The sequence below is a fragment of the Rana temporaria genome, chromosome 8, assembly GCF_905171775.1.
Source record: "Rana temporaria chromosome 8, aRanTem1.1, whole genome shotgun sequence".
Classification (NCBI taxonomy): Eukaryota; Metazoa; Chordata; class Amphibia; order Anura; family Ranidae; genus Rana; species Rana temporaria.
Genome location: NC_053496.1, coordinates 171,460,223 through 171,488,051, shown reverse-complemented (window position 1 = coordinate 171,488,051; position 27,829 = coordinate 171,460,223). Strand labels below are relative to the sequence as shown.

Sequence of the window (27,829 nt, the reverse complement as noted above, 5' to 3'; positions counted from 1 at the left end):
ACCTAGCGGCCAGCGTAAATATGCAGCATAAGATACGACGGTGTAAGAGACTTAAGCCGGTCGGATCTTAGGGAAATCTATGCGTAACTAATTCTCTGAATCAGGCGCATAGATACGACGCCGCACACTCAGAGATACGACGGCGTATCTGGAGATACGCCGTCGTAGCTTCTATGTGAATCTACCCCACAACATTTCCCCGTTCTTCCTAGTGACATGTCACTGATCGAATGCTCCCTCTCATCAGTGACGTGTCACTCGTAGCCACGCCCCCTAACAGTTAGAATCACTCCCTAGGACACACTTAACCCCTTCCAAGCCCTCTAGTGGTTTACCCCCTCACTACCAGTGTCATTTTTAAGTAATCAGTGCATTTTTATAGCACTGATCGCTTTACCAATGACAATGGTCCCAAAATGGCGTCAAAAGTGTCCGCCATAATGTCGCAGTCACGATAAAGATCGCTGATCGCCGCCATTACTAGTAAAAAGAAAAAACTACCCCCTATTTTGTAGACGGTATAACTTTTGCGCAAACCAAACGCCTATTGCATTTTTTTTTACCAAAAATACGTAGAAGAATACGTATTAAAACTTAAACTGGAGGAAAACTTATTTTTTTTTTATATATATATTTTTGGGGGATATTTATTACAGCAAAAAGTAAAAAAAAAGCTTTTTTTCCCCCCAAAATTGTCGCACTATTTTTGTTTATAGCGCAAAAAATAAAAACCGCAGAGGTGATCAAATACCACCAAAAGAAAGCTCTATTTGTGGGGAAAAAAGGACGTCAATTTTGTTTGGGAGCCACGTCGCACGACCGCGCAATTGTCAGTTAAAGCGACGCAGTGCCGAATCGCAAAAAGCGCTCTGGTCTTTGGCCAGCCGAATGGTCCGGGGCTTAAGTGGTTAACACAACACTAAAAGTCTCTCATGATCCGTAGATTTGTTGTTGGCTTAAAGTGGATGTAAACCCCCAAAAAAATTTTTTCTGATGTCACAATGTAGAGAATACGATTTCCTATCATCTGTGCCCAGTCTTGCCACACAGAGTTAATCCAGCTCTGAGCAATCCTCTTTTTATTGTTCAGCGAAATAAAAACAGACTTCCAGATAAAGACCAAAGTCCTTGCTTGAGTGACAGGTTATTTACATATCTCGTGCACTAGCTTGCAGACATGCACAGCTTCTTGTCTATCAGCTAGATTCACATAGAGTTAGGTCGGCGTATCTACTGATAACTAACTCGGAATCGGCCCCGACCCAACTCGGAATCGGCCCCGACCCAACTCGGAATCGGCCCCGACCCAACTCGGAATCGGCCCCGACCCAACTCGGAATCTGCGCCGACCCAACTCGGAATCTGCGCCGACCCAACTCGGAATCGGCCCCGACCCAACTCGGAATCGGCCCCGACCCAACTCGGAATCGGCCCCGACCCAACTCGGAATCGGCGCCGACCCAACTCCGAATCGGCGCCGACCTAACTCGGAATCGGCGCCGACCTAACTCGGAATCGGCGCCGACCTAACTCGGAATCGGCGCCGACCTAACTCGGAATCGGCGCCGACCTAACTCGGAATCGGCGCCGACCTAACTCGGAATCGGTGCCGACCTAACTTGGAATCTGCGCCGACCTAAGTTTAAGTGTATTCTCAAACAGAGATACACTTAAACCTATCTAAGATACGAGGGCTTGCGCCGTCCTATCTTAGGGTGCAATATTTAGGCTGGCCGCTAGGTGGCGCTTCCATTGCGGTCGGCGTAGAATATGTAAATCACTACATACGCCTATTCACGAACGTACGCCCGGGCGACGCAGTACAGATACGCCGTTTACGTAAGGCATTATCAAGGCCTAAAGATATTCCATCAAATAGTTGGAATAGTAATGTTAAAGTATGGCCGCCGTTCCCGCTTCGAAATCCCGCTGCCGTTCCCGCTTTGAAATTCGAAAATTTTACGTCGTTTGCGTAAGTCGTCCGTGAATAGGGATTTACGTAATTTATGTCCACGTCGAAATACATAGGACCGTGCGGCGTACTTAGCCGCAATGCACACTGGGAAATGTAGGCAGACGGCGCATGCGCCGTTCCAAAAAAACGCCAATCACGTCAGGTCAAAGCATATGATCATAAAACACGCCCCCCTCAGCCTATTTTGAATTAGGCGCGCTTGCGCCCGCCGCCTTTACGCTACGCCGCCGTAAGTTAGGAGGCAAGTACTTTGAGAATACAGCACTTGCCTCTCTGACTTAAGGCGGCGTAGCGTAAATACGATACGCTACGCCGCCTTAAAGTTACGCGGGGCTACCTGAATCTAGCTACATGTATATTCTGATGGCTGTTTACACTGAACTGTGGATCACCCCCATATTTTGAAAACATTTAATCAAAACACAGGAAAGACAGCCAATCCTGGGAGAGCTGGGCGGGAGAGGAGAGGAGGAGCGGGGGATGTGAATTGTGCACTTTACAGAAGCTGTGCATGTCTGCAAGCTAGTGCACGAGATATGTAAATAACCTGTCACTCAAGCAAGGACTTTGGTCTTTATCCGGAAGTCTGTTTTATTTCACTGAACAATAAAAAAGAGGATTGCTCAGAGCTGGATTAACTCTGTGTGGCAAGACTGGGCACAGATGATGGGAAATTGTATTCTCTACATTGTGACATCACACTTTAAAGGTTTAACCGGTTGCCGACCGCCGCATGTATATGTACGTCGGCAGAATGGCACGTACAGGCAGATGGGCGTACATGTACGTCCCCGCCTTTCCACGGGTCGGGGGTCCGATCAGGACTCCCCCCCCCCCGCTACATGCGGCGGTCGGATCCCCTCGGGGAGCGATCCGGGACGACGGCGCGGCTATTCGTTTCTAGCCGCCCCCTCGCGATCGCTCCCCAGAGCTGAAGAACGGGGAGAGCCGTATGTAAACACAGCTTCCCCGTGCTTCACTGTGTCGGCGCATCGATCGCGTCATTCCCTTTATAGGGGAGACACAATCGATGACGTCACTCCAACAGCCACACCCCCCTACAGTTGTAAACACACACTAGGTGAACCCTAACTCCTACAGCGCCCCCTGTGGTTAACTCCCAAACTGCAACTGTCATTTTCACAATAAAGAATGCAATTTAAATGCATTTTTTGCTGTGAAAATGACAATGGTCCCAAAAATGTGTCAAAATTGTCCGAAGTGTCCGCCATAATGTCGCAGTCACGAAAAAAAAATCGCTGATCGCCGCCATTAGTAGTAAAAAAAAAATTTTTTATAAAAATGCAATAAAACTATCCCTTATTTTGTAAACGCTATAAATTTTGCGCAAACCAATCGATAAACGCTTATTGCGATTTTTTTTTACCAAAAATAGGTAGAAGAATACGTATCGGCCTAAACTGAGGAAAAAAAATGTTTTTTATATGTTTTTGGGGGATATTTATTACAGCAAAAAGTAAAAAATATTGAATTTTTTTCAAAACTGTCGCTCTATTTTTGTTTATAGCGCAAAAAATAAAAACCGCAGAGGTGATCGAATACCACCAAAAGAAAGCTCTATTTGTGGGGAAAAAAGGACGCCAATTTTGTTTGGGAGCCACGTCGCACGACCGCGCAATTGTCTGTTAAAGCGACGCAGTGCAGAATCGCAAAACCTGGCCTGGGCATTTAGCAACAAAATGGTCCGGGGCTTAAGTGGTTAATGACGATCAGTTAAATATTGAGGAATGCTTAGGAATGAAGGCGGATTCCATAAGGGAAAAGGAAAACTGGAAGGAGGCGTTTGTTACAGTGAGTGATGGCATGAACACCTGCCCCCTGCAGGAATTGGCACCATTATCATTTAATGAGTCCTTGAGTTCCCTATGGGCAGAGTAGACACGCCCCTAACGTGGACTCGATCCTTTAAGCTCCCTCAGAAATCGATCAGGTCTTCCCGCCGGTGTGAATTTTCTGATGCCCGATAAGGTTGGCTTGCTGCCCGAAACACTTGCCGCAGTCCGGGCAGGCGAAAGGTTTCTCCCCCGTGTGGGTTCGGTGGTGTATGACCAGGTGCGACTTGTGCTTGAAGAGCTTCCCGCACAGCGAGCAGGAGAAGGGCTTCTCCCCCGTGTGAATTCTCTGGTGGCCGGCGAGGTGCGACTTGCGGGTGAAGCACTTCCCGCACTCGGAGCAGCCGAAAGGCTTCAGCCCCTTGTGGATCTTCATGTGCCGGATCCGGTTGGACATGTGGGTGAAGCCTTTGCCGCATTCGGAGCACGGGTAGATTTTGTCGTTGTTCGGCCTCGCCCGCGTGCGCGCGGCGACGCGTTTTGAACTCGGGATCGCAGGTTTGTCTCCTTGAGAAGGTTGCACGGTGTCCACGCCCTGTGGACAGAAGGCTTTCTTCGCCGTGTGAACTTTCTGGTGCCCGATGAGGTGCGTCTTGCGGGTGAAACACTTCCCGCACTCGGAGCAGGGGAAAGGCTTCAGCCCCTTGTGGATCTTCATGTGTCGGATTCGGTTGGACATGTGGGTGAAGCATTTGCCACATTCGGAGCACGGGTAGATTTTCTCGCTTGGCCTTGCTCCTGTGCCTGAAACGATATGAAACAAACTTGGAATGCCAGAGTTGTCTCCTTGAGTAGGTTGCACCGTGTCCACATCTTCTGGGGCCATCTGGCTGTATTGCCCATCTGTGGGGGAGGGGCATAAAAAAAATATAAAACAATATAAAAAGAAACAGTACAGTTACAAAACAATTCAGGACAAGAGGATTTTTTTGAGGGCTCTGCTTGTAGACAGGTGCAGTCTGCCGTCTCCACTGCAGGTGGCGCTCAACCGTGGCGGCAATGCAGAGGGAGAGGAAGTCATGGTAAAAAGGGTTCTTCTATGGCTTTCTAAATCACTTGGGCAGTGGTTGCTGGTCAACTATGTGACTCAGGTGGCCATTTTGGGTGTGGCAGAGTCTATTTAAGTCTCTGACTCCTGGGTTTGGTGCGCTTTATGAGGGTAGGTAGAGGGCCCTGGCGCGGCCGCATCTGACGGGTCCTGGCGTGGCCGCATCTGACGGGCCCTGGCGCGGCCGCATCTGACGGGCCCTGGCGCGGCCGCATCTGACGGGCCCTGGCGCGGCCACATTTGACGGGCCCTGGCGTGGCCACATTTGATGGGCGCTTCATTAAAAAGGTGGGGTTTACATGGGCAGGGAAAATGGGGGTGGAGTCAGGGATGTAGCCGGGGGGGGGGGGGGGGCAAAATGAGGTTTCGCCTAGGGCATGGGTGCTCAACCTGTGGCTCTCCAGCTGTTGCGGAACTACAATTCCCATGAGGCATTGCAAGCCGCTGACAGGTACAAGCATGTCTCCCAAAGGCTGAGGCATTATGGGAATTGTAGTTTTGCAACAGCTGGAGAGCCACAGGTTGAGCACCCATGGCCTAGGGTGTCAAAAATCCTTGCACCAGCCCTGTCTGTAATCAAGGGTACAGTGATCATTTGACCTGGTCTGTTTAGCAGGGATCCTCAAACTACGGCCCTCCAGCTGTTGCGGAACTACACGTCCCATGAGGCATTGTAAAACTCTGACATTCACAGACATGACTAGGCATGATGGGAATTGTAGTTCCTGAACACCTGGAGGGCCGTAGTTTGAAGACACCTGGTTTAGAGTTTCACAGGCTTAGGAGTCTGCCTCTCTGGGAGAACCTTCCAGAGTTAAGGGCGAGGAATTCAAAAACCAGCCTGAATATTTATCAGGTTCCAGCCAATCCCTGGAGAGGAGTGTCCAGAAAGGGGTTGGAATGGTGATAAATAGCCTGAAGCACTGGAGAGCTAAGTTCCTTTTCCCCCCCAAAGAGGGTTCCAGATCCTTAGGCAGGCCATGGACTGTAAAGCTTTTCTAGATGCCTTAGTGGCGTCAGGGCTGAGGGCCTGGATGGACTTTGCTAGATCTGATTGCAGAACCTCACCACTAGGGATCCGGTCTGAAGATAGACTGGCACTCAATGACACCAACGATAGCACACAATTACTTCCACTGACACCAAAGATGGGCCATTATTTTTTTCCACTGACATCACCTTTTCTCATTTCAGTGGCCACAGTCTGGCCCCCCAAAAAAGTCTTAAGCACAGCAAACTGGCCCTTTATTTAGAAGTTTGGAGACCCCTGGCCCAGACTAATTCAATGGAGATGGAGTGTATGGACTGGTGCTTGGCAGACTAGCAGCCTCTTTACTATTAACCGGTTAACGAATGGCTCCTGTACATTTACGTTGGCAGAATGGCACAACTGGGCAAAGCAACGTATATTTACGTCACTTTGAACTTCCCCTGCTGCGAGCTCCGTGACCGTGCCCGCGGACTCCATTTCCCGCGATCGGGTCACAGGGCTGCAGAACGGGGAGAGGTCAGTGTAAACAAGCATCTCCCCGTTCTGCCTAGTCACACTGTCACTGATCGTCTGCTCGGGAGCAGCGATCAGTGACGTGTCACTCGTAGCCACGCCCCCTAACAGTTAGAATCCCTCCCTAGGACACACTTAACCCCTTCAGCGCCACCTAGTGGGTAAACCCATTTCACTGCCATTTTCACAGAAATCAGTGCATTTTTATAGCACTGTTCGCTGCAAAAATGACAATGGTCCCAAAATTTCGTGAATTCGCGTATCTAGCCGATTTACATATTTCTAGCCGTAAATCAGCGAACGCGCCGCTAGCAGTCAGCGTAAATATGCAGTTAAGATCCGACGGCGTAACAGACTTACGCCGGTCGGATCTAATAGAAATCTATGCGTAACTGATTCTAAGAATCAGGCGCATAGATACGACCGCCCAGACTCAGAGATACGACGGCGTATCTGGAGATACGCCGTCGTATCTCTTTTGAGAATCTGGCCCTATGTATGTTGGGTTATGGTTGAACAGGAAAATGAGAATCGGTGAAGAGGAATGCAGGTATTGCTCACCTGGGGTAATAAATGTTGGCATGTCCTCCTCCAAACATGGCTGTTCGCCCCTCAAATACAAATCTTCACCCTCTATAATTTCCACCTTGATACCAACCAGGTTTTCACCCTACAAATAAAGCAACGTTTAATGGATCAAGAAGAAGCCGTGTGCAACAACCACGAGTTGAGGAACCATGGTCTTTGGGGAGACCCTCAGTATCTACCTGATCTTGGCGAGGGACGGCGTGATGTTCCTGTGTGGAATCCCAGGAATACAGAGGACGGGGACATCTCTCTGGTGGGTTACTGTCACTGGAACCATCTGTAAGAAACACACACACTGACTTAATATGTATGGCTGATGGGTGGGAAGTCTTCTAGTTCCTTTGGATAATGTCTCATCTTACCCGTTGATGTGAAGGTCGGATGATTCTCCTTCTTGATGTCCTTGTACAAATCCTTGTGCCCCTCTACATGATTCCAGTCCTACACAGAGAACAAGTATCAGGATTTTGGCAGTAGGGAAGTCTACCTTCTTACTGGTGACCAAAGTCACAAGGCAGAGGTATATCTAGAACCTTCAGGGCTCTGGAGCAAGAAACAACGAAGGGCCCACTTAACCCCCGACGAGGCCCTTCCCACTGATCCTGGGGCCCTTTACTCCCATTGCAGAGCCCTTTATTACAATCCTTCAGTGGAACCCATTCACATGTTCCACAGCGTGCCCCCTCACGGTGGCGGAACTCCAGGGCCGCCAGTAGGGAAGTCTACCTTCTTCATTTTTACTGGTGGCCAAAGTCACAAGGCAGAGGCATATCTAGAACCTTCAGGGCTCTGGATCAAGAAACAACGAAGGGCCCACTTAACCCCCGACGAGGCCCTTCCCACTGATCCTGGGGCCCTTTACTCCCATTGCAGAGCCCTTTATTACAATCCTTCAGTGGAACCCATTCACATGTTCCACAGCGTGCCCCCTCACGGTGGCGGAACTCCAGGGCCGCCAGTAGGGAAGTCTACCTTCTTCATTTTTACTGGTGGCCAAAGTCACAAGGCAGAGGCATATCTAGAACCTTCGGGGCTCTGGATCAAGAAACAACGAAGGGCCCACTTGACCCCCAATGAGGCCCTTCCCACTAATCCTGGGGCCCTTTACTCCAATCGCAGAGCATTTTATTACAATCCCTCAGCGGACCCCCTCACGGTGGCGGAATGCCAGGGCCTAGTTGCAAGTGCGACCCTAGTAGTTCCACCGCTGGTGTCAGGAGTTTTTATTATTTTTTACCACTTCATTTTATTAATATATTTTTTTTAGTACCCCCTGTTGGAGGGCTTTAGTGAGATATCAGGGGTCTATCTCTGTAGCCTCAGCTGCACAGAATGGTCAGGAATAGCTCTGAACTCATTAGAATACCGTATTTGCCGGTGTATAAGACGACCCCCCTAATTTTCCAGCTAAAATGTTGGTTTTGGGATATACTCACCGTATAAGACAACCCCTCACTGTGCCGTTATTACACGCCTCGCTGTGCCGTTATTACATGCCTCGCTGTGCCGTTATTACATGCCTCGCTGTGCCGTTATTACATTATAACATCAGAAAAAAAGATCCCCTCTTTGAACCTCCGCTGGTTGCAACTCTGGTGCGGTGTACAGAGATAATGCCCTAGACTCAGCAACTCCATGGCCAAATGTCTAATAGCTAGGAAGGGAGCGCCAAGAAAAATGTCCCATCCTTCCCAACACCGCTCACCTCTTTCATCAGCAGTTCAATGATGTTGCTGGTGACTTCTATGATCTTTTTGTTGTTCATCCTTAACTTCCTGCTTATGCCACGGGAATGATGGTTCAGAGTGAAATGTTCTCCAGATGACTTCTTCACTACAGTGTAGTCCTGTACATTGAGACACCAATATCAATACATATAGACTGTGACCTCCCAGAATCCTCCTCACCTCTCCAGTCAGGTCTGTGTTTTATTAATAGAGATAAGAGTGATGTCATGTGACCTCCCAGAATCCTCCTCACCTCTCCGGTCAGGTCTGTGTTTTATTAATAGAGATCAGAGTGATGTCATGTGACCTCCCAGAATCCTCCTCACCTCTCCGGTCAGGTCTGTGTTTTATTAATAGAGATCAGAGTGATGTCATGTGACCTCCCAGAATCCTCCTCACCTCTCCGGTCAGGTCTGTGTTTTATTAACCGCTTGCAGACTGCTGCACGACTATATACGTTGGCAGAATGGCACGGCTGCGCAAAGTAACGTACTTGTACGTTGCTTTGAAATTGCTGCCGTGCGCATGCCTGCCCGCGGGATCCGCGGACTTCGATGTCCGCCGGTGTCCTGCGATCGTGTCATGGAGCTGCTGAACAGGGAGATGCCTATGTAAACAAGGCATTTCCCTGTTCTGCCTAGTGACAGGACACTGATCTACCGCTCCCTGTCATCGAGAGCAGCGTTTACTGTCGTGTCACTTGTTGCTCAGCCCCCACACAGTTAGAATCACTCCCTAGGACACGCCTAAGCCCTTGCTCGCCCCCTAGTGGTTAACCCCTTCCCTGCCGGTGTAATTTACACAGTAATCGGTGCATTTTTATAGCACTGATCGCTGTGTAAATTACAATGGTCCCAAAATAGCGCCAAAAGTGTCCGCCATAATGTCGTAGTCACGATAAAAAAAAACAAAAAAACACAGAGGTGATCAAATACCACCAAGAGAAAGCTCTATTTGTGGGGACATCAATTTTGTTTGGGTACAGCATCGCACGACCGCATAATTGTCAGTTAAAGCGACGCAGTGCCCTATCGCAAAAAGTGTTCTGTTCAGGAAGGGGGATAATTCTTCCGGGGCTGTGTTTTATTAATAGAGATAAGAGTGATGTCATGTGACCTCCCAGAATCCTCCTCACCTCTCTGGTTAGGTCTGTGTTTTATTAATAGAGATAAGAGTGATGTCATGTGACCTCTCAGAATCCTCCTCACCTCTCCAGTCAGCAGGTAGATGATCTCCAGGGTGAGGTTTAATATCCTCTCGGTCATGTGGCTTCCATCCTTCTCCATCATGGAGTCTCTGAATAATAAAAACATGTTTAAAAGATAAGCACCATCTAAAATATATTAAATGATTGTATTGCTGAGCCACCATCTTGTATGTCTTCGGGATCCCAAGAGTAGTCTTCGTGGAGCAATCATATACCAATCCTGGTGGCATTGTTACCTTATCAGATGTGTTCTATGAAGATGTCATGCACTCACCTATGAGATTACAGGAGAAGTACGGTCTCCCCGGCTCCTTCTTTTACATATTTCTGCAATGCCGTCACAATTTAGAAATTAGAATATCTGTATATCTAAGTGCCCACCAATAGGCACCTTGAAATCACAGGGCCCTCTATAGGGTTGTTCTCTACTTCATACTCCCATCTATTACATACCAAACTGGGCCAACGGCCTTTCACAGTGAAAACGAAAAAGCACGTTTTTATGCATGCTTGGACAAAGATTTGGTTTCAGTGAAGGGATCTCTTAAGGAGTCAGGATACCAAGACATTTTGGACAATTTCATGCTCCCAACTTTGTGGGAAGAGTTTGGGGACGGCCCCCTTCCTGTTCCAACATGACTGCACACCAGTGCACAAAGCAAGGTCCATAAAGACATGGATGAGCGAGTTTGGGGTGGAGGAACTTGACTGGCCTGCACAGAGTCCTGACCTCAACACCTTTGGGATAAATTAGAGCGCAGACTGTGAGCCAGGCCTTCTCGTCCAACATCAGTGCCTGGCCTCACAAATGCTGTTCTGGAAGAATGGTCAAACATTCCCAAAGACACACTCCTAAACCTTGTGGACAGCCTTCCCAGAAGAGTTAAAGCTGTTCAATATTGAGTTGGCCCGCCCTTTGCAGCTATAACAGCTTCAACTCTTCTGGGAAGGCCGTCCACAAGGTTTAGGGGCGAGTGCTACACTGAGAGAGCCCCTCAGCCCAGCAACAGAGAGAGGGAGAGCGCCCAGCACGAGAGAGAGCGCCTCCCAGCCCAGCACCACCAGAAAGAGAGAGACCCCCAGCACCACCAGAGAGAAAGAGAGAGACCCCCAGCACCACCAGAGAGAAAGAGAGAGACCCCCAGCACCAACGGAGAGAGAGAGCGCCCCCCCCAGCCCAGCACCACCAGTGAGAAAGAGAGCCCCCCCAGCCCAGCACCACGAGAGAGAGAGAGAGAGAGAGAGAGAGAGAGAGAGAGAGAGAGAGAGAGAGAGAGAGAGAGAAAGAAAGAAAGAAAGAAAGAAAGAAAGAAAGAAAGAAATAAAGAGAGCCCCCCTGCCCAGCACCACCAGAGAGAGAGAGCCCCCCTGCACAGCACCACGAGAGAGAGAGCCCCCCTGCACAGCACCACCAGAAAGAGAGAGACCCCCAGCACCACCAGAGAGAAAGAGAGAGCCCCCCAGCACCAACGGAGAGAGAGAGCGCCCCCCAGCCCAGCACCACCAGAAAGAGAGAGACCCCCAGCACCACCAGAGAGAAAGAGAGAGACCCCCAGCACCAACGGAGAGAGAGAGCGCCCCCCCCAGCCCAGCACCACCAGTGAGAAAGAGAGCCCCCCCAGTCCAGCACCACGAGAGAGAGAGAGAGAGAGAGAGAGAGAGAGAGAGAGAGAGAGAGAGAGAGAGAGAGAGAGAGAGAGAGAAAGAAAGAAAGAAAGAAAGAAAGAGAGCCCCCCTGCCCAGCACCACCAGAGAGAGAGAGCCCCCCTGCACAGCACCACGAGAGAGCCCCCCTGCACAGCACCACGAGAGAGAGAGAGCCTCTGCACAGCACCACGAGAGAGAGCCCCCCTGCACAGCACCACGAGAGAGAGCCCCCCTGCACAGCACCACGAGAGAGAGCCCCCCTGCACAGCAACCACGAGAGAGAGAGCCCCCCTGCACAACAACCACAAGAGAGAGCCCCCCTGCACAGCACCACGAGAGAGAGCCCCCCTGCACAGCACCACGAGAGAGAGCCCCCCTGCACAACAACCACGAGAGAGAGCCCCCCTGCACAGCACCACGAGAGAGAGCCCCCCTGCACAGCACCACGAGAGAGAGCCCCCCTGCACAGCACCACGAGAGAGAGCCCCCCTGCACAGCACCACGGGAGAGAGCCCCCCTGCACAACAACCACGAGAGAGAGCCCCCCTGCACAACACCACGAGACAGAGCCCCCGTGCACAGCACCACGGCAGAGAGCCCCCCTGCACAGCACCACGGCAGAGAGCCCCCCTGCACAGCACCACGGCAGAGAGCCCCCCTGCACAGCACCACGAGAGAGAGAGAGCCCCCCTGCACAGCACCACGAGAGAGAGAGAGAGAGAGAGAGAGCCCCCCTGCACAGCACCACGAGAGAGAGAGAGAGCACTCCTGCACAGCACCACGAGAGAGAGAGAGCCCCCCTGCACAGCACCACGAGAGAGAGAGCCCCCCTGCACAGCACCACGAGAGAGAGAGACCCCCTGCACAGCACCACGAGAGAGAGAGACCCCCTGCACAGCACCACGAGAGAGAGAGACCCCCTGCACAGCACCACCAGAGAGAGAGCCCCCCTGCACAGCACCATGAGAGAGAGAGACCCCCTGCACAGCACCACGAGAGAGAGAGACCCCCTGCACAGCACCACCAGAGAGAGAGCCCCCCTGCACAGCACCACGAGAGAGAGAGAGAGAGAGAGCCCCCCTGCACAGCACCACGAGAGAGAGAGAGAGAGAGCCCCCCTGCACAGCACCACCAGAGAGAGAGCCCCCCTGCACAGCACCATGAGAGAGAGCCCCCCTGCACAGCACCACGAGAGAGAGCCCCCCTGCACAGCACCACGAGAGAGAGCCCCCCTGCACAACAACGAGAGAGAGCCCCCCTGCACAGCACCACGGGAGAGAGCCCCCCTGCACAACAACCACGAGAGAGAGCCCCCCTGCACAGCACCACGGGAGAGAGCCCCCCTGCACAACAACCACGAGAGAGAGCCCCCCTGCACAGCACCACGGGAGAGAGCCCCCCTGCACAACAACCACGAGAGAGAGCCCCCCTGCACAACAACCACGAGAGAGAGCCCCCCTGCACAGCACCACGGGAGAGAGCCCCCCTGCACAACAACCACGAGAGAGAGCCCCCCTGCACAGCACCACGGGAGAGAGCCCCCTGCACAGCACCACGAGAGAGAGCCCCCCTGCACAACAACCATGAGAGAGAGCCCCCCTGCACAACACCACGAGAGAGAGCCCCCCTGCACAACACCACGGCAGAGAGCTCCCCTGCACAGCACCACGAGAGAGAGAGCCCCCCTGCACAGCACCACGAGAGAGAGAGAGCCCCCCTGCACAGCACTACGAGAGAGAGAGAGCCCCCCTGCACAGCACCACGAGAGAGAGAGAGAGCCCCCCTGCACAGCACCACGAGAGAGAGAGCCCCCCTGCACAGCACCACGAGAGAGAGAGAGAGAGAGCCCCCCTGCACAGCACCACCAGAGAGAGAGCCCCCCTGCACAGCACCATGAGAAAGAGCCCCCCTGCACAGCACCACGGCAGAGAGCTCCCCTGCACAGCACCACGAGAGAGAGAGCCCCCCTGCACAGCACCACGAGAGAGAGAGACCCCCTGCACAGCACCACCAGAGAGAGAGTCCCCCTGCACAGCACCACCAGAGAGAGAGCCCCCCTGCACAGCACCACGAGAGAGAGAGAGCCCCCCTGCACAGCACCACGAGAGAGAGAGAGCCCCCCTGCACAGCACCACGAGAGAGAGAGAGAGCCCCCCTGCACAGCACCACGAGAGAGAGAGAGAGAGAGAGAGAGCCCCCCTGCACAGCACCACCAGAGAGAGAGAGAGAGAGAGCCCCCCTGCACAGCACCATGAGAGAGAGCCCCCCTGCACAGCACCACGAGAGAGAGCCCCCCTGCACAGCACCACGAGAGAGAGCCCCCCTGCACAGCACCATGAGAGAGTGATGCCACTGAAAGAGACCTTTGCTGACTGTTTCCAGAAGCTTTATGAAGGTTGCCAACAGTGTGTTGTGAAGGATGGCGCTTATTTTGAAGACCGATAAAGGGAATTTGTATCTTCTGTTTTGTTTGTTTTCCTGATACCAGTCACCTAACCTTTTAGATACACCTCGTATGTACGTACACGCTGGAATTTTATGCATTTGTACGACTTTTAAGCATAAAAAAGTGACCTTAGGCTTAGCCATTCAACAGACGACTTGCTCGGCTCTACGGACTGTTTATTGTTGTATTCTTAAATTGCAATTAAATGTAACCTTTACAACACAGCAATATTATCAGCGCTACCAGAAATATAAATTATAGTAACAATCATTATTACCTTTTCCGGAGAATCTCAGTCCAGAAGCTCAGCTCCTGCAGATTTGTCACAAAATGGGAAGTAGAGTGGCTAAAGCAAGGGATTCTGGGAGTAGTTCTTATTTTTGACCACAAAAATATGGCCGCCAGTTCCTTGCTGCTCCCAGAAACTTGAACCTCTAGTGTTCAAAGTGGCCTCTTAGCCACTCCTGCAGTTCTGGCACATGTTGTCTCTCCGTCTTAGTATTGTGATAGAACAAAAGGGTCTAAGGCTATAAAATGAAGTTCAGAGTGTCCAATTTTTAGCATCAAGCCTCTTTCTTTTGAGTGAGGTGGACCACAACAAAATGGCTGCTTCCGCTTTTGAGGACAGGAAGTCAGCTGGAACACAAATGTCTGGTCGCAAACAGAGGCAGGAAGTTTCAGGGTGAAAGGTGAAGAGGCAGGAAGTAAAATGGAGCCATTGATGTTACTGGCAGCCAGTGTTACAATAGCACAGCATGAGAAGGAAGGAGCGCAAACATTTGCTGACCCACATCAAAATAAATACTAAATCCGATAAAATGATTGGATGTTTGATTCCTACTATAACTCCATGGCAGCAAAACTAAAAATAAATAATATATACGGATCCATTCATACAGGAGTGATACATGCTCTTATGTACAAAAATGTCAGGCCCAGATTCTCAAAGGAGATACGACGGCGTATCTCCAGATACGCCGTCGTACCTCTGAGTCTGAGCCGTCGTATCTATGCGCCTGATTCTTAGAATCAGTTACGCATAGATTAGTATTAGATCCGACCGGCGTAAGTCTCTTACACCGTCGGATCTTAACTGCATATTTACGCTGGCCGCTAGGGGCGTGTACGCTGATTTACGCCTAGAAATATGTAGATCAGCTAGATACGCGAATTCACGAACGTACGCCCAGCCGACGCAGTACAGATACGCCGTTTACGTTAGGCTTTTCCCGGCCTAACGTTACCCCTGCTATATGAGGCGTACATGCGGCGTACCAATGTTAAGTATGGACGTCGTTCCCGCGTCGAGTTTAGAAAATTTTACGTTGTTTGCATAAGTCGTTCGCGAATAGGGCTGGGCGTCATTTACGTTCACGTTGAAAGCATTGGCTTCTTGCGGGTTAATTCGGAGCATGCGCACTGGGATACTTTCACGGACGGCGCATGCGCCGTTCGTAAAAAGCGTCATTTACGTGGGGTCACAAAAAAATTAACATAACACACGTTCACATCTACCACATTTGAATTAGGCGGGCTTACGCCGGCCTATTTACGCTACGCCGCCGCAACTTTCGTTTGAGAATACGGCACTTGCATGTAAAAGTTGCGGAGGCGTAACGTAAATAGGATACGTTACGCCCGCACAAAGATACGCCGCTGTACGTGAATCTGGGCCTCAATGTCTGGGGTGGATAGCCTTTGGAAGTAAGAACGGCTTTGCACCTTTCTGGCATGTTTAACCACTTCAATATCGGGCACTTTGCCCCCTTCCTGCCCAGGCCAATTTTCAGCTTTCAGCGCTACCACTTTTTAAATGACAATTGCGTGTTAATGCGACGCTGTACCCAAACAACGTTTTTATCATTTTGTTCCCACAAATAGGGCTTTCTTTTGGTGGTATTTAATCACCTCTGCGTTTTTTTTTTTTTTGCTAAACGAATAAAAAAACGACAGAAAATGTTGAAAAAAAAAAAAAAAATTTTCTTTGTTTCTGTTAGAAAATTTTGTAAATAAGTACGTTTTCTCCTTCACTGATGGGCACTGATAAGCTGCACTGATGAGGCGGCACCAATGAGGTGGTACTGATAGGTCGCACTAATGGGCATTGATAGGCGGCACTGATGGGCACTCATAGGTGGTCTGATAGGCGACAATGATGAGCACTGAAAGGATGCACTAATGGGTAGATTGCATTGATAGGCATGTCTGATGGCACTGGCACACATTGTTAATGGGCACTGATTGGCATATCCCTGGGCCCTGACTGGCATAGGGTGGTGGTCTAGGGTGGCATACCTGGTGGGCATCCTTTATTGCCATCCCTGGTGGTCCTGGCAGCATCCCTGGTGGTCCAGTGTTGGCATTCGCTGGGGGGGGGGGCTGTGCTGGTAAACAATCAGCGCAGACCCCCCCTGCCAGGAGAGCTGCTGATCAGCTCTCCTCTACTCACGTCTGTCAGATACGAGTGAGGAAAAGCCAATAAATAGCTCTTCCTGTTTACATTGTGATCAGCAGTGATTGGACATGGCTGATCGTGTGGTAAAGAGTCTCCGTCAGAGGCTCTTTACCGAGATCGGTGTAGCAGGGTGTCACTCTTTCTAGTCCTTGGTTACCCATAGCAACTGCTCCTCCTGCTTGACTTGCCAAGTAGACTTCTTACAGTGGCTTTGCTTTATACCTCCTATGTGCCTTACTGACCCAAGTTCTTTTGAATATACCAGAACCCACAGGCTCCCATTTTATTAACTTCAGACCAGGCTTAGAACAGTTCATGCAAACTTTACTAAAAGAGTTTCTAGCAATACAGTTCAGCAGGAACAATGTCCATATCCTGACCCTAACCACGACTGGTTGGCTGCCCAGGCATACCTCTGCAAGGTAGTAGTCCATATTGGTGTCCTCTAAGTGCTGGCTAGCCTATGGATCCTTGGTGCCTCCTGCACTACAGACTGCAAGGTGCAGCAGTCTTCTGTCCTGCCCAATGTGATCTGAGACTTCCCCCAAACCTAGCTTTATTCATATCACTGATGGGTAGGCTGGATCCGTAAAGCCAGAAAACAGCAGTACACACATTAACGATTTCCCTTCCCGCCTGGGCCAGCCACTAACTAAAATCATACTTCATGTGGTCAGTCCCGCAGTGTCCGGCTACCTGTGATCCCCGGTGGTTTCGTCCAAGCCCTATTGGACCGCAAGCCTCTCAATGGCGCTCCTCAGACCGACTCCCCACCGAACAGTACACAGCTTGGGATCTTCAAAAAGGGGGAACCCAGCAGCTCACTGGATCCCCATCCTGGTTCAGATGCTCCGGGCCAACTTGGTCCCGGAACCAGGAACACCGCGTAGCACGCACGCCCCGGCCAGGAAGGCCATAGAGCAGGGGCCCAGTGATGTGGCCACCCTAAAGGTGGGTGCCACACTGGACGAAGAAGACCCAGAACAATGGCGTCTGTCTTCCTGTGATTCCAGCACACCGCTCAGATCACAGGAAGACAGGGATGCAAGAGTTTCCTGGGAACACTGGGGTGCTGGCATCATATAAAGGTAGTGGTACAAGATCTTCTGGGATAACACGAAGGCAGGAGTACAAGAGTTTTTGGGAGCACTGAAGTGCTGGGATCATAGGAAGGCAGTGGTACAAGATCTTCTGGGAACACTGGGGTGCTGGGATCACAGAAAGACAGGAGTACAAGAGTTTCTGGGAGCACTGGGGTTCTGGGATCACAGAAAGGCAGGGGTACAAGATCTTCTGGGAACACAGGGGTGCTGGGATCATATAAAGGCAGTGGTACAAGATCTTCTGGGAACACTGGGGTGCTGGGATCATATAAAGGCAGTGGTACAAGATCTTCTGGGAACACTGGGGTGCTGGGATCACAGAAAGACAGGAGTACAAGAGTTTCTGGGAGCACTGGGGTTCTGGGATCACAGAAAGGCAGGGGTACAAGATCTTCTGGGAACACAGGGGTGCTGGGATCATATAAAGGCAGTGGTACAAGATCTTCTGGGAACACTGGGGTGCTGGGATCATATAAAGGCAGTGGTACAAGATCTTCTGGGAACATTGGGGTGCTCAGATCACAGGAAGACAGCGGTGTAAGAGACTCTGAGAGCACTGGGGTGCTGGGATTATATAAACGCAAGGGTACCAGATCTTATGGGAACACTGGGTTGCTGAGATCCCAGGAAGGGAGTAGTGGTGCTGGGATAATAGGAAGGGGGTGGTACAAGATCTTCTGGGAACATTGGGGTGCTCAGATCACAGAAAAACAAGGGTGCAAGTGTTTCTGGGAGAACTGGGATCACAGGAAGGCATGGGTACAAGATTTTCTGGGAGAACTTGGGTGCTGGTATCATAGGAAGGCAGTGGTACAAGATCTTCTGGGAACACTGGGGTGCTGGGATCACAGGAAGACAGGAGTACAAGAGTTTCTGGGAGCACTGGGATCACAGGAAGGCAGTGGTACAAGATCTTCTGGGAACATTGGGGTGCTCAGATCACAGGAGAACAGGCGTGCAAGAGTTTCTAGGAACACTGGGGTCTTGGGATCATATAACGCCAGTGGTACAAGATCTTCTGGGAATACTGGGGTGCTCATATCACAGGAAGACAGGGGTGTAAGAGACTCTGAGAGCACTGGGATTATATAAAGGCAAGGGTACCAGATCTTCTGGGAACACTGGGGTTCTGAGATCTCAGAAAGGGAGTAGTGGTGCTGTTCATAGGAAGGCAGTGGTACAAGATCTTCTGGGAACATTGGGGTGCTGGGATCACAGGAAGACAGGAGTACAAGAGTTTCTGGGAGCACTGGGGTACTGGAATCACAGGAAGGCAGTGGTACAAGATCTTCTGGGAACATTGGGGTGCTCAGATTACAGAAAAAGAGGGGTGCAAGTGTTTCTGGGAACACTTGGGTGCTGGGGTCACAGGAAGACAGGGGTACAAGATTTTCTGGGAGTACTGGGATCACAGGAAGGCAGTGGTACAAGATCTTCTGAGAAAACTGGGGTGCTCGGATCATTGGAAGACAGGGGTGAAAGCATTTCCGGGAGCACTGGGTTGCTGGGATCACAGCAAGGAAGGAGTAAAAGAATGTCTGGGAACACTGGGGTGCTGGGATCATATAAAGGCAGTGGTATAAAGTCTTCTGGGAACACTGGGGTGCTGGGATCATATAAAGGCAGTGGTATAAAGTCTTCTGGGAACACTCGGGTGCTGGGGTCATATAAAGGCAGTGGTATAAAGTCTTCTGGGAGCACTGGGGTGCTGGGATCATATAAAGGCAGTGGTATAAAGTCTTCTGGGAACACTGGGGTGCTGGGATCATATAGAGGCAGTGGTATAAAGTCTTCTGGGAGCACTGGGGTGCTGGGATTACAAAAGAAAGAAATATAAAGCCTCGGGGAGCATTGAGGTACTAGAATTACAAGAAGGAAAAATGTACAAAAGTCTTTGAGATCAGCGGGGTGCTGAAATCACAAGAAGGGGGGAGTACACAAGTCTTGGGGAGTACTGGCAAGAGATTGCACTAAAAAGCACACAAGTAACAACAATAGCATACAATAAAGCAAACAATCAGATTATATTTTATTGACAGTCTCTGACATACAGAACACATTACAGCTTTTCCAGTGTATGAATTCTCTTCCCATATATAAGGGCAGCGGTCCCTGACCATTGTAGATCCAACTGCTTGAAGAAGCCTCTCAGCAGGTCATCTATACCTTATCATCAAATCTTTTTTAGCCATAACTACCCAAGACAGATAATGCAGGTTACTCTCCAGTTAGAAAAATATCTATCGTACCACTACATTTCCATACCAAGATTCTATCTGGCTTTGACCACATGCTGCTGTAATGTCCCTCAGCTTTACGTTAAGCATTAGTGTCCCGCTGGCAATGCCAGCTTCTCTTAGGGTTCTCTAGACTACCCAGTAGAGGTTTGGGGTTAATCAGGTAACCTAACTGCTTGGTACAAGAAAAGGCATGGTCCATAACCATGGTTTTCAACTGCCAGGCCACAGCTTCCTGAATGCTCTGGCAGCTACCGCTATCGTGCCAGGCTCAGACTGGCCTGCCAGGGTATTCTCAGGTGGGTCTCCCCCATTGTGTCACCGAAAAGAGCAAGGTACTACTACTTTTTGTAAACCCTGGCTGACATTTCTCCATGGGTGGATTGATTTGTACCCAACAGACATGAAAGAGTTTCGGCACTACTGTGCTGGCACACATAAAGAAGTCACTAGAAGAGGCACTGGTGGACAGTGAACGGGATCATAACCAAAGGTACCACCACTGACACCAACGATTTGAGGACCAGTCCCTGGGGCCCACTCTTCCGTTGACACCAATGATTTGAGGACCAGTTCCTGGGGCCCCACTTTTCCATTGACGCCAACGATTTGAGGACCAGTCCCTGGGCCCCCCTCTTCCATTGACACCAACGATTTGAGGACCAGTCCCTGGGGCCCCACTCTTCCATTGACACCAATGATTTGAGGACCAGTCCCTGGGGCCCACTCTTCCATTGACACCAATGATTTGAGGACCAGACCCTGGGGCCCACTCTTCCATTGACACCAATGATTTGAGGACCAGACCCTGGGGCCCCACTCTTCCATTGACACCAATGATTTGAGGACCAGACCCTGGGGCCCACTCTTCCATTGACACCAATGATTTGAGGACCAGACCCTGGGGCCCCACTTTTCCATTGACACCAATGATTTGAGGACCAGACCCTGGGGCCCACTCTTCCATTGACACCAATGATTTGAGGACCAGACCCTGGGGCCCCACTCTTCCATTGACACCAATGATTTGAGGACCAGTCCCTGGGGCCCACTCTTCCATTGACACCAACGATTTGAGGACCAGTCCCTGGGGCCCACTCTTCCATTAACACCAATGATTTGAAGGACTATTCTCCTTAGGAGGAAACTATGCCACTGAAACCAATGATTTGAATTATGTTTTTCTGGGGTTCTCTATCCCATTGACCCCAATGATTTAAGGAGCTCCTCTTCCCAGGGGGCAGCTATCTCATAAACATCAATGATTTAGGAAACTATTCTTCCCTGGTGGCCATTTTTCCAATAACACCAATGCTTGGAGGAGCCATTATCCCCAGGGGGTAACTAGGTCACTGAAACCAATGATTTGAAGGATTTTTTTTTCTGGGGTTCACTGTCCCACTGTACCCAAAGACTTAGGGAGCTATTCTTCCCTGGTGGCCACTATTCCACTGACACCAACGATTTGAGGACCAGTCCCTGGGGCCCACTTTTCCATTGACACCAACGATTTGAGGACCAGTCCCTGGGGCCCCACTCTTCCATTGACACCAATGATTTGAGGACCAGTCCCTGGGGCCCACTCTTCCATTGACACCAACGATTTGAGGACCAGTCCCTGGGGCCCCACTCTTCCATTGACACCAACGATTTGAGGACCAGTCCCTGGGGCCCCACTCTTCCATTGACACCAATGATTTGAGGACCAGTCCCTGGGGCCCACTCTTCCATTAACACCAATGATTTGAGGGGCTATTCTCCTTTGGAGGCAACTATGCCACTGAAACCAATGATTTGAATTATGTTTTTCTGGGGTTCTCTATCCCATTGACCCCAATGATTTAAGGAGCTCCTCTTCCCAGGGGGCAGCTATCTCATAAACATCAATGATTTAGGAACCTATTCTTCCCTGGTGGCCATTTTTCCAATGACACCAATGCTTGGAGGAGCTATTATCCCCAGGGGGTAACTAGGTCACTGAAACCAATGATTTGAAGGATTTTTTTTTTGGGGTTCACTGTCCCACTGTACCCAAAGACTTGGGGAGCTATTCTTCCCTGGTGGCCACTATTCCACTGACACCAATGATTTGAGGGGCAATTGTTCCCAGGAAGCAACTATTCCAATGTTAAGTATGGACGTCGGACCCGCGTCAAATTTTTACGTCGTTTGCGTAAGTCGTCCGTGAATGGGGCTGGGCGTAATTTACGTTCACGTCGAAACCAATGAGTCTTTGCGGCGTAATTTGGAGCATGTGCACTGGGATACGTCCACGGACGGCGCATGCGCCGTTCGTTCAAAACGTCATTTACGTGGGGTCATGCTTTATATACATAAAACACGCCCACCTCTTCACAATTTGAATTAGGCGCGCTTACGCCGGCACATTTACCCTACGCCGCTGTAACTTAGGACGCAAGTGCTTTGTGAATACTGTACTTGCCTCTCTAACTTACGGCGGCGTAGCGTATATGAGATACGCTACGCCTGCCTAACGTTAGGCACGGCTACCTGAATCCAGCTATTAGGGAAGGCATGGTATGTCTATCGTGGATTTTTTGCCCTTCACTTCCAATGCACTTCCCACAAGAGATGATCTTGTTGAAGCATGGAAGGGTTCATCTCACTAAGATCGAGAAACACTAGTGGGGTTAGGCTTTTGGAAGAAAGGAAGATTTCCCCCACAGGTTTCCCAGAAAACTCAAACCAAGATATTTTTGTTTTTTTGATGGACCAGGGAAGGCATAGTATGTCTATTGTGTATTTTTTGCTCTTCACTTTCAATACACTTACCAGAAGAGATGATCTTGTTGAAGCATGGAAGGGTTCATCTCACTAAGATAGAGAAACTGGCATAGTGGGGTTGGGCTCTTCGAAGAAAGGAAGACTCCCCCACAGGTTTCCCAGAAATCCCAACTCAAACCAAGATATTTTAGTTTTTTTGATGGACCAGGGAAGGCATAGTATGTCTATCGGGGCCTTTTTTGCCCTTCACTTCCAATGCACTCACCACAAGAGATGATCTTGTTGAAGCATGGAAGGGTTCGTCTCACTATGGTCGAAAAACACTGGCGTAGTGGGGTTGGGCTCTTGGAAGAAAGGAAGATTCCCCCCACGGGTTTCCCAGAAATCCCAACTCAAACCAAGATATTTTTGTTTTTTTGATGGACCAAGGAAGGCATAGTATGTCTATTGTGGCTTTTTTTTACCTTCACTTCCAATGCACTCACCACAAGAGATGATCTTGTTGAAGCATGGAAGGGTTCGTCTCACTGGCGTAGTGGGGTTAGGCTTTTGGAAGAAAGAAAGATTTCCCCCACAGGTTTCCCAGAAATCCCAACTCAAACCAGTTTTGTTCTTTTAATGGACTAGGGAAGGCATGATACCTTTGTCTGGGGTTTTTTTTGGCCTTCAACTCCCATGCACTCACCACAACAGACAATCTTACTAATGAGGACACCAGCAACAATAAAAACCCTGAGCGTTTCTGATCCTTTCTCACTCTAAAGCAAAAAAAACGTTCTGCCGTTTCATGACGGTTGATGTTGAAACTGCCAGATTATTGATCATTTTCTTCATCGTGTGAATCATTGTTACATTTAAATGTGACCTATGCTTCCTATATCGATAATAGAGAGTTCCCTAACCGTTTTACAAAATGTTGAGTTGTCCGAAAAACATCTCCTGCTTTCGGGGGAAATAAAAATAGTCTAGGTCCTTGCTACAATGGCCAACGTCTTGCATTAGACAACCAATCCCTCGTCCTTTTTCAGAAAGTAAAATGCAGGAACTATGGTGGACACCAGAGCGCCTATCATTCCGACCACGGCGATGTCTTCTTCCTTCGGTGAATCTCCTGATGTCTACCAAGGTCCGATCTCTGAGAGAACCGTTTCCCGCATATAAAGCACGGATATGGCTTCTCACAGATGTACAGCCGAAGATGATTGAGGAGAGAGGACTTTTGGGAGAAACACCTCCCGCAACGGGCACATGGGTAGGGTTTCTCTCCAGTGTGGACTCTCAGGTGCCTCACCACGTCGGACTTCTTGGCGAAACACTTCCCGCACACCGAGCAAGGAAACGGCTTTATCCCTCGGTGGATCTTCTCGTGGTTGACCAGAATGCCTTTCTGCGTGAAGCTTTTCCCACAGAAGGAACAGGCGAAGGGCTTTATCCCGGTGTGAAGTCTCTGGTGCATGAGAAGACCTCCATACGTGGTAAACCATTTGCTGCACACGGTACAGGGAAACATTTTGCTGCTTCTCTGACCCATATCCGCATTATCTAAATTAGCGGGGGAGGCATCCCCGGGGTGAGAGAGATCTGGGGATCTATTGTGAAGTCCTCCAAAGGTATTTGGGGTATCGGGGAGTTCTTCTAGAGAATCTTGTGAAAACTCTTCATCTTTTACATGACAGTCTGCGGATAATAGTAAATGTTCCTCTGACATTTTCCTCATGTGACCGTCTGCCAGGGCAAAAAAAAAAAAGGTATATTCAGAAGATCTGCTTTTTTTTTTTTTAAAGAGACTCACTGGTTTAAAGGGGTTGTAAAGGTAAATGTTTTTTCACCTTAATGCATCCTATGCATTAAGGTGAAAAAACATCCGACGGTACCGCGCCCCCCCCCCCGAACCCCCGTTTTACTTACCTGACCCCTCGAAAGTCCCGCGCGCGTCCACGTGATCCTCTTCGGTTCCCAGCCTGGCCGTTGATTGGCTAGGTTGGACGGATTGATAGCAGCGCAGCCATTGGCTGGCGCTGCTGTCAATCACAGCAGATGACGCAGTGCGCCGGGGCCGAGTGATACAGTCGGCGGCCATGCCCGCCGCTGTATCACGGGAGCGCGCTCGCAAAAGCTTTCCACCATGCGAGCTCGCTCACATGAAGGTGGAAAGCTTTTGCGAGGAGGAGCCGAGACAGCCGCCGAGGGACCCCAGAAGACAGGGTAGGGGACACTCTGTGCGGCCGAACGGAGCATCGATCCTCTCCCCCTCCTCTCCAGTGCTACTCTGGGCACCCGGCCGTGACGGCTTACGGCTTCACGGCCGGGCACGCAGGAGTCGCGCTGCGCTCCCGGAGTGGACAGGCGATCTCCTGGGACCTGTCACGGGTCCCAGGAGATCGCCTAGAGGGAGGGGCCGCCTAAGGCGTGAGGCAGTCCCTGGGCGGAAGGAGGAAGTGGGACAGGAAGTCCCACTCGTAACGAAGCCCCCACTCCCCCCCCCCCCAAAAAAAAAATTGATCTAGACAAGGATGGGACAACCACAACAAAACATAATTGTGCTACATGGCTACCGTGTTTCCCCGAAAGTAAGACCTACCCCGAAAATAAGACCTAGCGTTATTTTCCAGGAGGGCTGCAATATAAGCCCTACCCCGAAAATAAGCCCGTTTAAAATGCTTGTAAAATACTATAATCCACTCTATTACAGTGGTAGATAATGTACAATGTGTGTGTTTCTGTAATATAATTGCGGGGAAGAGAGCTCCGGCGGGTCACAGAAGCGCAGAGCGGCGCTATAACGAAGGTATTTGGCACAATTATATTACAGAAACACACACATTGTACATTATATAATACTGTAATACAGTGGATTATAGGATTTTACAAGCATTTCAACTCAGTTCACACTGGGGATTCCTGTCAGGCAGGGAGAGAGGGGGTGAGAGAAGACATCACATTATATGGTAAGGCCTACCCCAAAAATAAGCCCTACTGTGTTTTTGTTGCCAAAATTAATATAAGACCCGGGCTTATTTTTGGGGAAACACGGTAACCAAGCTTTCCATTACCCACCTGCTCCAATCTCTGCAGGACCTTGCTCTGCTTTACGTCGCCAATAATTTCTTATAAGCATCTCTTCTTCTTCATCTATCTCTTCAACTTTTATATTTGCCAGGTTTTCAAGCTAGGTGACACACAACAGGTAACAGTTAATGTCTTTCTGGGCACAGCAGGAGAATAGATTACTATAAACATCCGTAAACTACTCTACAATGTGTAAATTTACTTTGGTATTTAATGAAGCCCTCGGCTCCACCTACCGAAAAATGGTTGGGGGTGTTGTGGTTTTCCTGTGTGGAATCCTGTGAGCACAGAGGACTGGAGCTACGATCTTCCTGTATGGAATCCTGGGAATATATCGGACTGGGACTGAGGTTGTCCTTTGAGGAGTCCTGGAAATACAGAGGACGGGAACATCTCTGCGGTGGGTTTCTGTTACTGGATCCACCTGTAGGAAACACACACACTGACTGAATTCATTGTTTATGAATGTTTATCAGATGGATGGAGGGAGGATCTAAGTGGACCCTCCGTACTGCTCTCTCCTTTATGATAAAGTCTCCTCTCTTACCAGGTGATGTGAAGGCTGTCTGGCTCGCCAAATTGCTGAGGGCTCGTTGAAGTTTTTTGTCTGTGTTCTTCTCTGTGAAGGAAACACACACACATTGACTGAATACATTGTTTATGAATGTTTATCAGATGAATGGAGGGAGGATCTAAGTGGACCCTCCGTACTTCTCTATTCTTTATGATAATGTCTACTCCCTTACCCGGTGATGTGAGGGGCGGCTGGCTCGCCAAATTGCTGAGGGCTCTTTGAAGTTTTCTGTCTGTGTTCTTCTCTGTGAAGGAAACACACACACTGACTAAATACACTGTTTATGAATGTTTATCAGATGGATGGAGGATCTAAGTGGACCCGCCCTACTGCTCTCTCCTTTATGATAAAGTCTCCTCTCTTACCCCGTGATGTGAAGGCCGGCTGGCTCGTCAAATTACTGGGGGCTATTTGAAGTTTTTTGTTGATGTTCTTCTCTGTGTGGGAGACACACACACACTGACTGAATACATTGTTTATATATGTTTATCAGATGATGGGGGATCTAGGTGGACCCTCCGTACCGCTCTCTCCTTTCTGATAAAGTCTCCTCTTACCTGGTGATGTGAGGGGCGGCTGGCTCACCAAATTGCTGGGGGCTCTTTGAAGCTTTTTGTTAGTGTTCTTCTCTGTGTAGGAAACACACACACTGACTGAATACATTGTTTTTAGGGTGATCTCCTTTCAAATAAACGTACATACTCGCCAGACCACCATGGATCGACAACTTCCGTCCAAAAGTTTTAATGAAAGAGATCACATCACAAAGGAAAGTGCAACGTTTCGGAGCCGCGCAGGACCCCTTCGTCAGTCCTTTATAATAAAGTCTCCTCTTACCCGGTGATGTGAGGGGCGGCTGGCTCGCCAAATTGCTGGGGACTCTCTGAAGTTTTTTGTCTGTGTTCTTCTCTGTGTAGGAAACACACACACTGACTCAATACGTTGTATCTAGGGGTATATAGGGGTCTCCTTTACAATAAAGTCTCCTCTTACCCGGTGATGTGATTGGCGGCTGATTCTCCATCATGACGTCCTTGTAGAGATCCTTGTGTCCTTCTAAATACTCCCACTCCTCCATGGAGAAATAGACAGTGACATCCTGACACCTTATAGGAACCTGACACACACAATGATACAGTCACCATCCAGACACACCCCTTGTTACTGGATAATGTCCCAGAATTCCCGGCACCGCTCACCTCTCCTGTCAGCAGCTCAATGATCTTCTTGGTGACTTCCAGGATCTTCTTGTTGTTGAGTTTTTCAGGTATCACCGATGAAGGCAGAGATATGGTTGGGGTGCGGCTTTTGGTAAATCCTTTAGACCAGCGCTGACCTTCTCTGTGTGTTACATGTTTCCGAGTCGTCTTCTTCACTACCTCATAATCCTGATGGAAAAAATTGCATAATACATAAACTGTGAGCAGAAATACTCCTCACCTCTCCGTTCAGGTCTGTGTTTTATTAATAGAGAGAAGAGTGATGTCATGTGACCTCCCAGAATCCTCCTCACCTCTCCGGTCAGGTCTGTGTTTTATTAATAGAGATACGAGTGATGTCATGTGACCTCCCAGAATCCTCCTCACCTCTCCGGTCAGGTCTGTGTATTATTAATAGAGATAAGAGTGATGTCATGTGACCTCCCAGAATC

General features: G+C 49.8%; 2 protein-coding genes across 2 annotated transcripts; both read right to left on the bottom strand.

The window, feature by feature from the left end:
• Window positions 1-3,630: 3,630 nt before the first annotated feature.
• On the bottom strand, window positions 3,631-14,397 carry LOC120909393 (gastrula zinc finger protein XlCGF57.1-like). The gene is made up of 7 exons (XM_040321157.1): window positions 14,273-14,397; window positions 9,904-9,991; window positions 8,674-8,814; window positions 7,331-7,409; window positions 7,148-7,245; window positions 6,942-7,050; window positions 3,631-4,671 (listed from the first exon to the last, which is right to left on the bottom strand). Exons 2-7 carry the CDS (start codon window positions 9,982-9,984, stop codon window positions 3,923-3,925), a joined length of 1,257 nt encoding a protein of 418 aa, XP_040177091.1. The 5' UTR covers window positions 9,985-9,991; window positions 14,273-14,397; the 3' UTR covers window positions 3,631-3,922.
• An 8,801-nt stretch (window positions 14,398-23,198) lies between these two features.
• On the bottom strand, window positions 23,199-27,205 carry LOC120909391 (zinc finger protein 3-like). Its single transcript, XM_040321153.1, has 8 exons — window positions 27,172-27,205; window positions 27,016-27,087; window positions 26,736-26,807; window positions 26,544-26,615; window positions 26,351-26,422; window positions 25,841-26,028; window positions 25,593-25,704; window positions 23,199-24,260 (listed from the first exon to the last, which is right to left on the bottom strand). Exons 1-8 carry the CDS (start codon window positions 27,203-27,205, stop codon window positions 23,605-23,607), a joined length of 1,278 nt encoding a protein of 425 aa, XP_040177087.1. The 3' UTR covers window positions 23,199-23,604.
• Between the last annotated feature and the right edge of the window lie 624 nt (window positions 27,206-27,829).

Bases quoted from the DNA above. Each gene is read 5' to 3' on its own strand.
- LOC120909393 (XM_040321157.1), bottom strand. From the start codon at position 9,984: ATGATGGAGAAGGATGGAAGCCACATGACCGAGAGGATATTAAACCTC. The intron at 7,410-8,673 runs GTGAGCGGTGTT...TTCTCTGTGTAG, and splicing joins TTGAACTGCTGATGAAAGAG to GACTGGAATCATGTAGAGGG. The intron at 4,672-6,941 runs GTGAGCAATACC...CCTCCCCCACAG, and splicing joins GCCAACATTTATTACCCCAG to ATGGGCAATACAGCCAGATG.
- LOC120909391 (XM_040321153.1), bottom strand. From the start codon at position 27,205: ATGATGGAGAATCAGCCGCCAATCACATCACCGG. The intron at 26,616-26,735 runs GTAAGAGGAGAC...TCTCCCACACAG, and splicing joins GCCGCCCCTCACATCACCAG to AGAAGAACATCAACAAAAAA. The intron at 24,261-25,592 runs GTGGGTAATGGA...TTGCCCTGGCAG, and splicing joins TCCTGCAGAGATTGGAGCAG to ACGGTCACATGAGGAAAATG.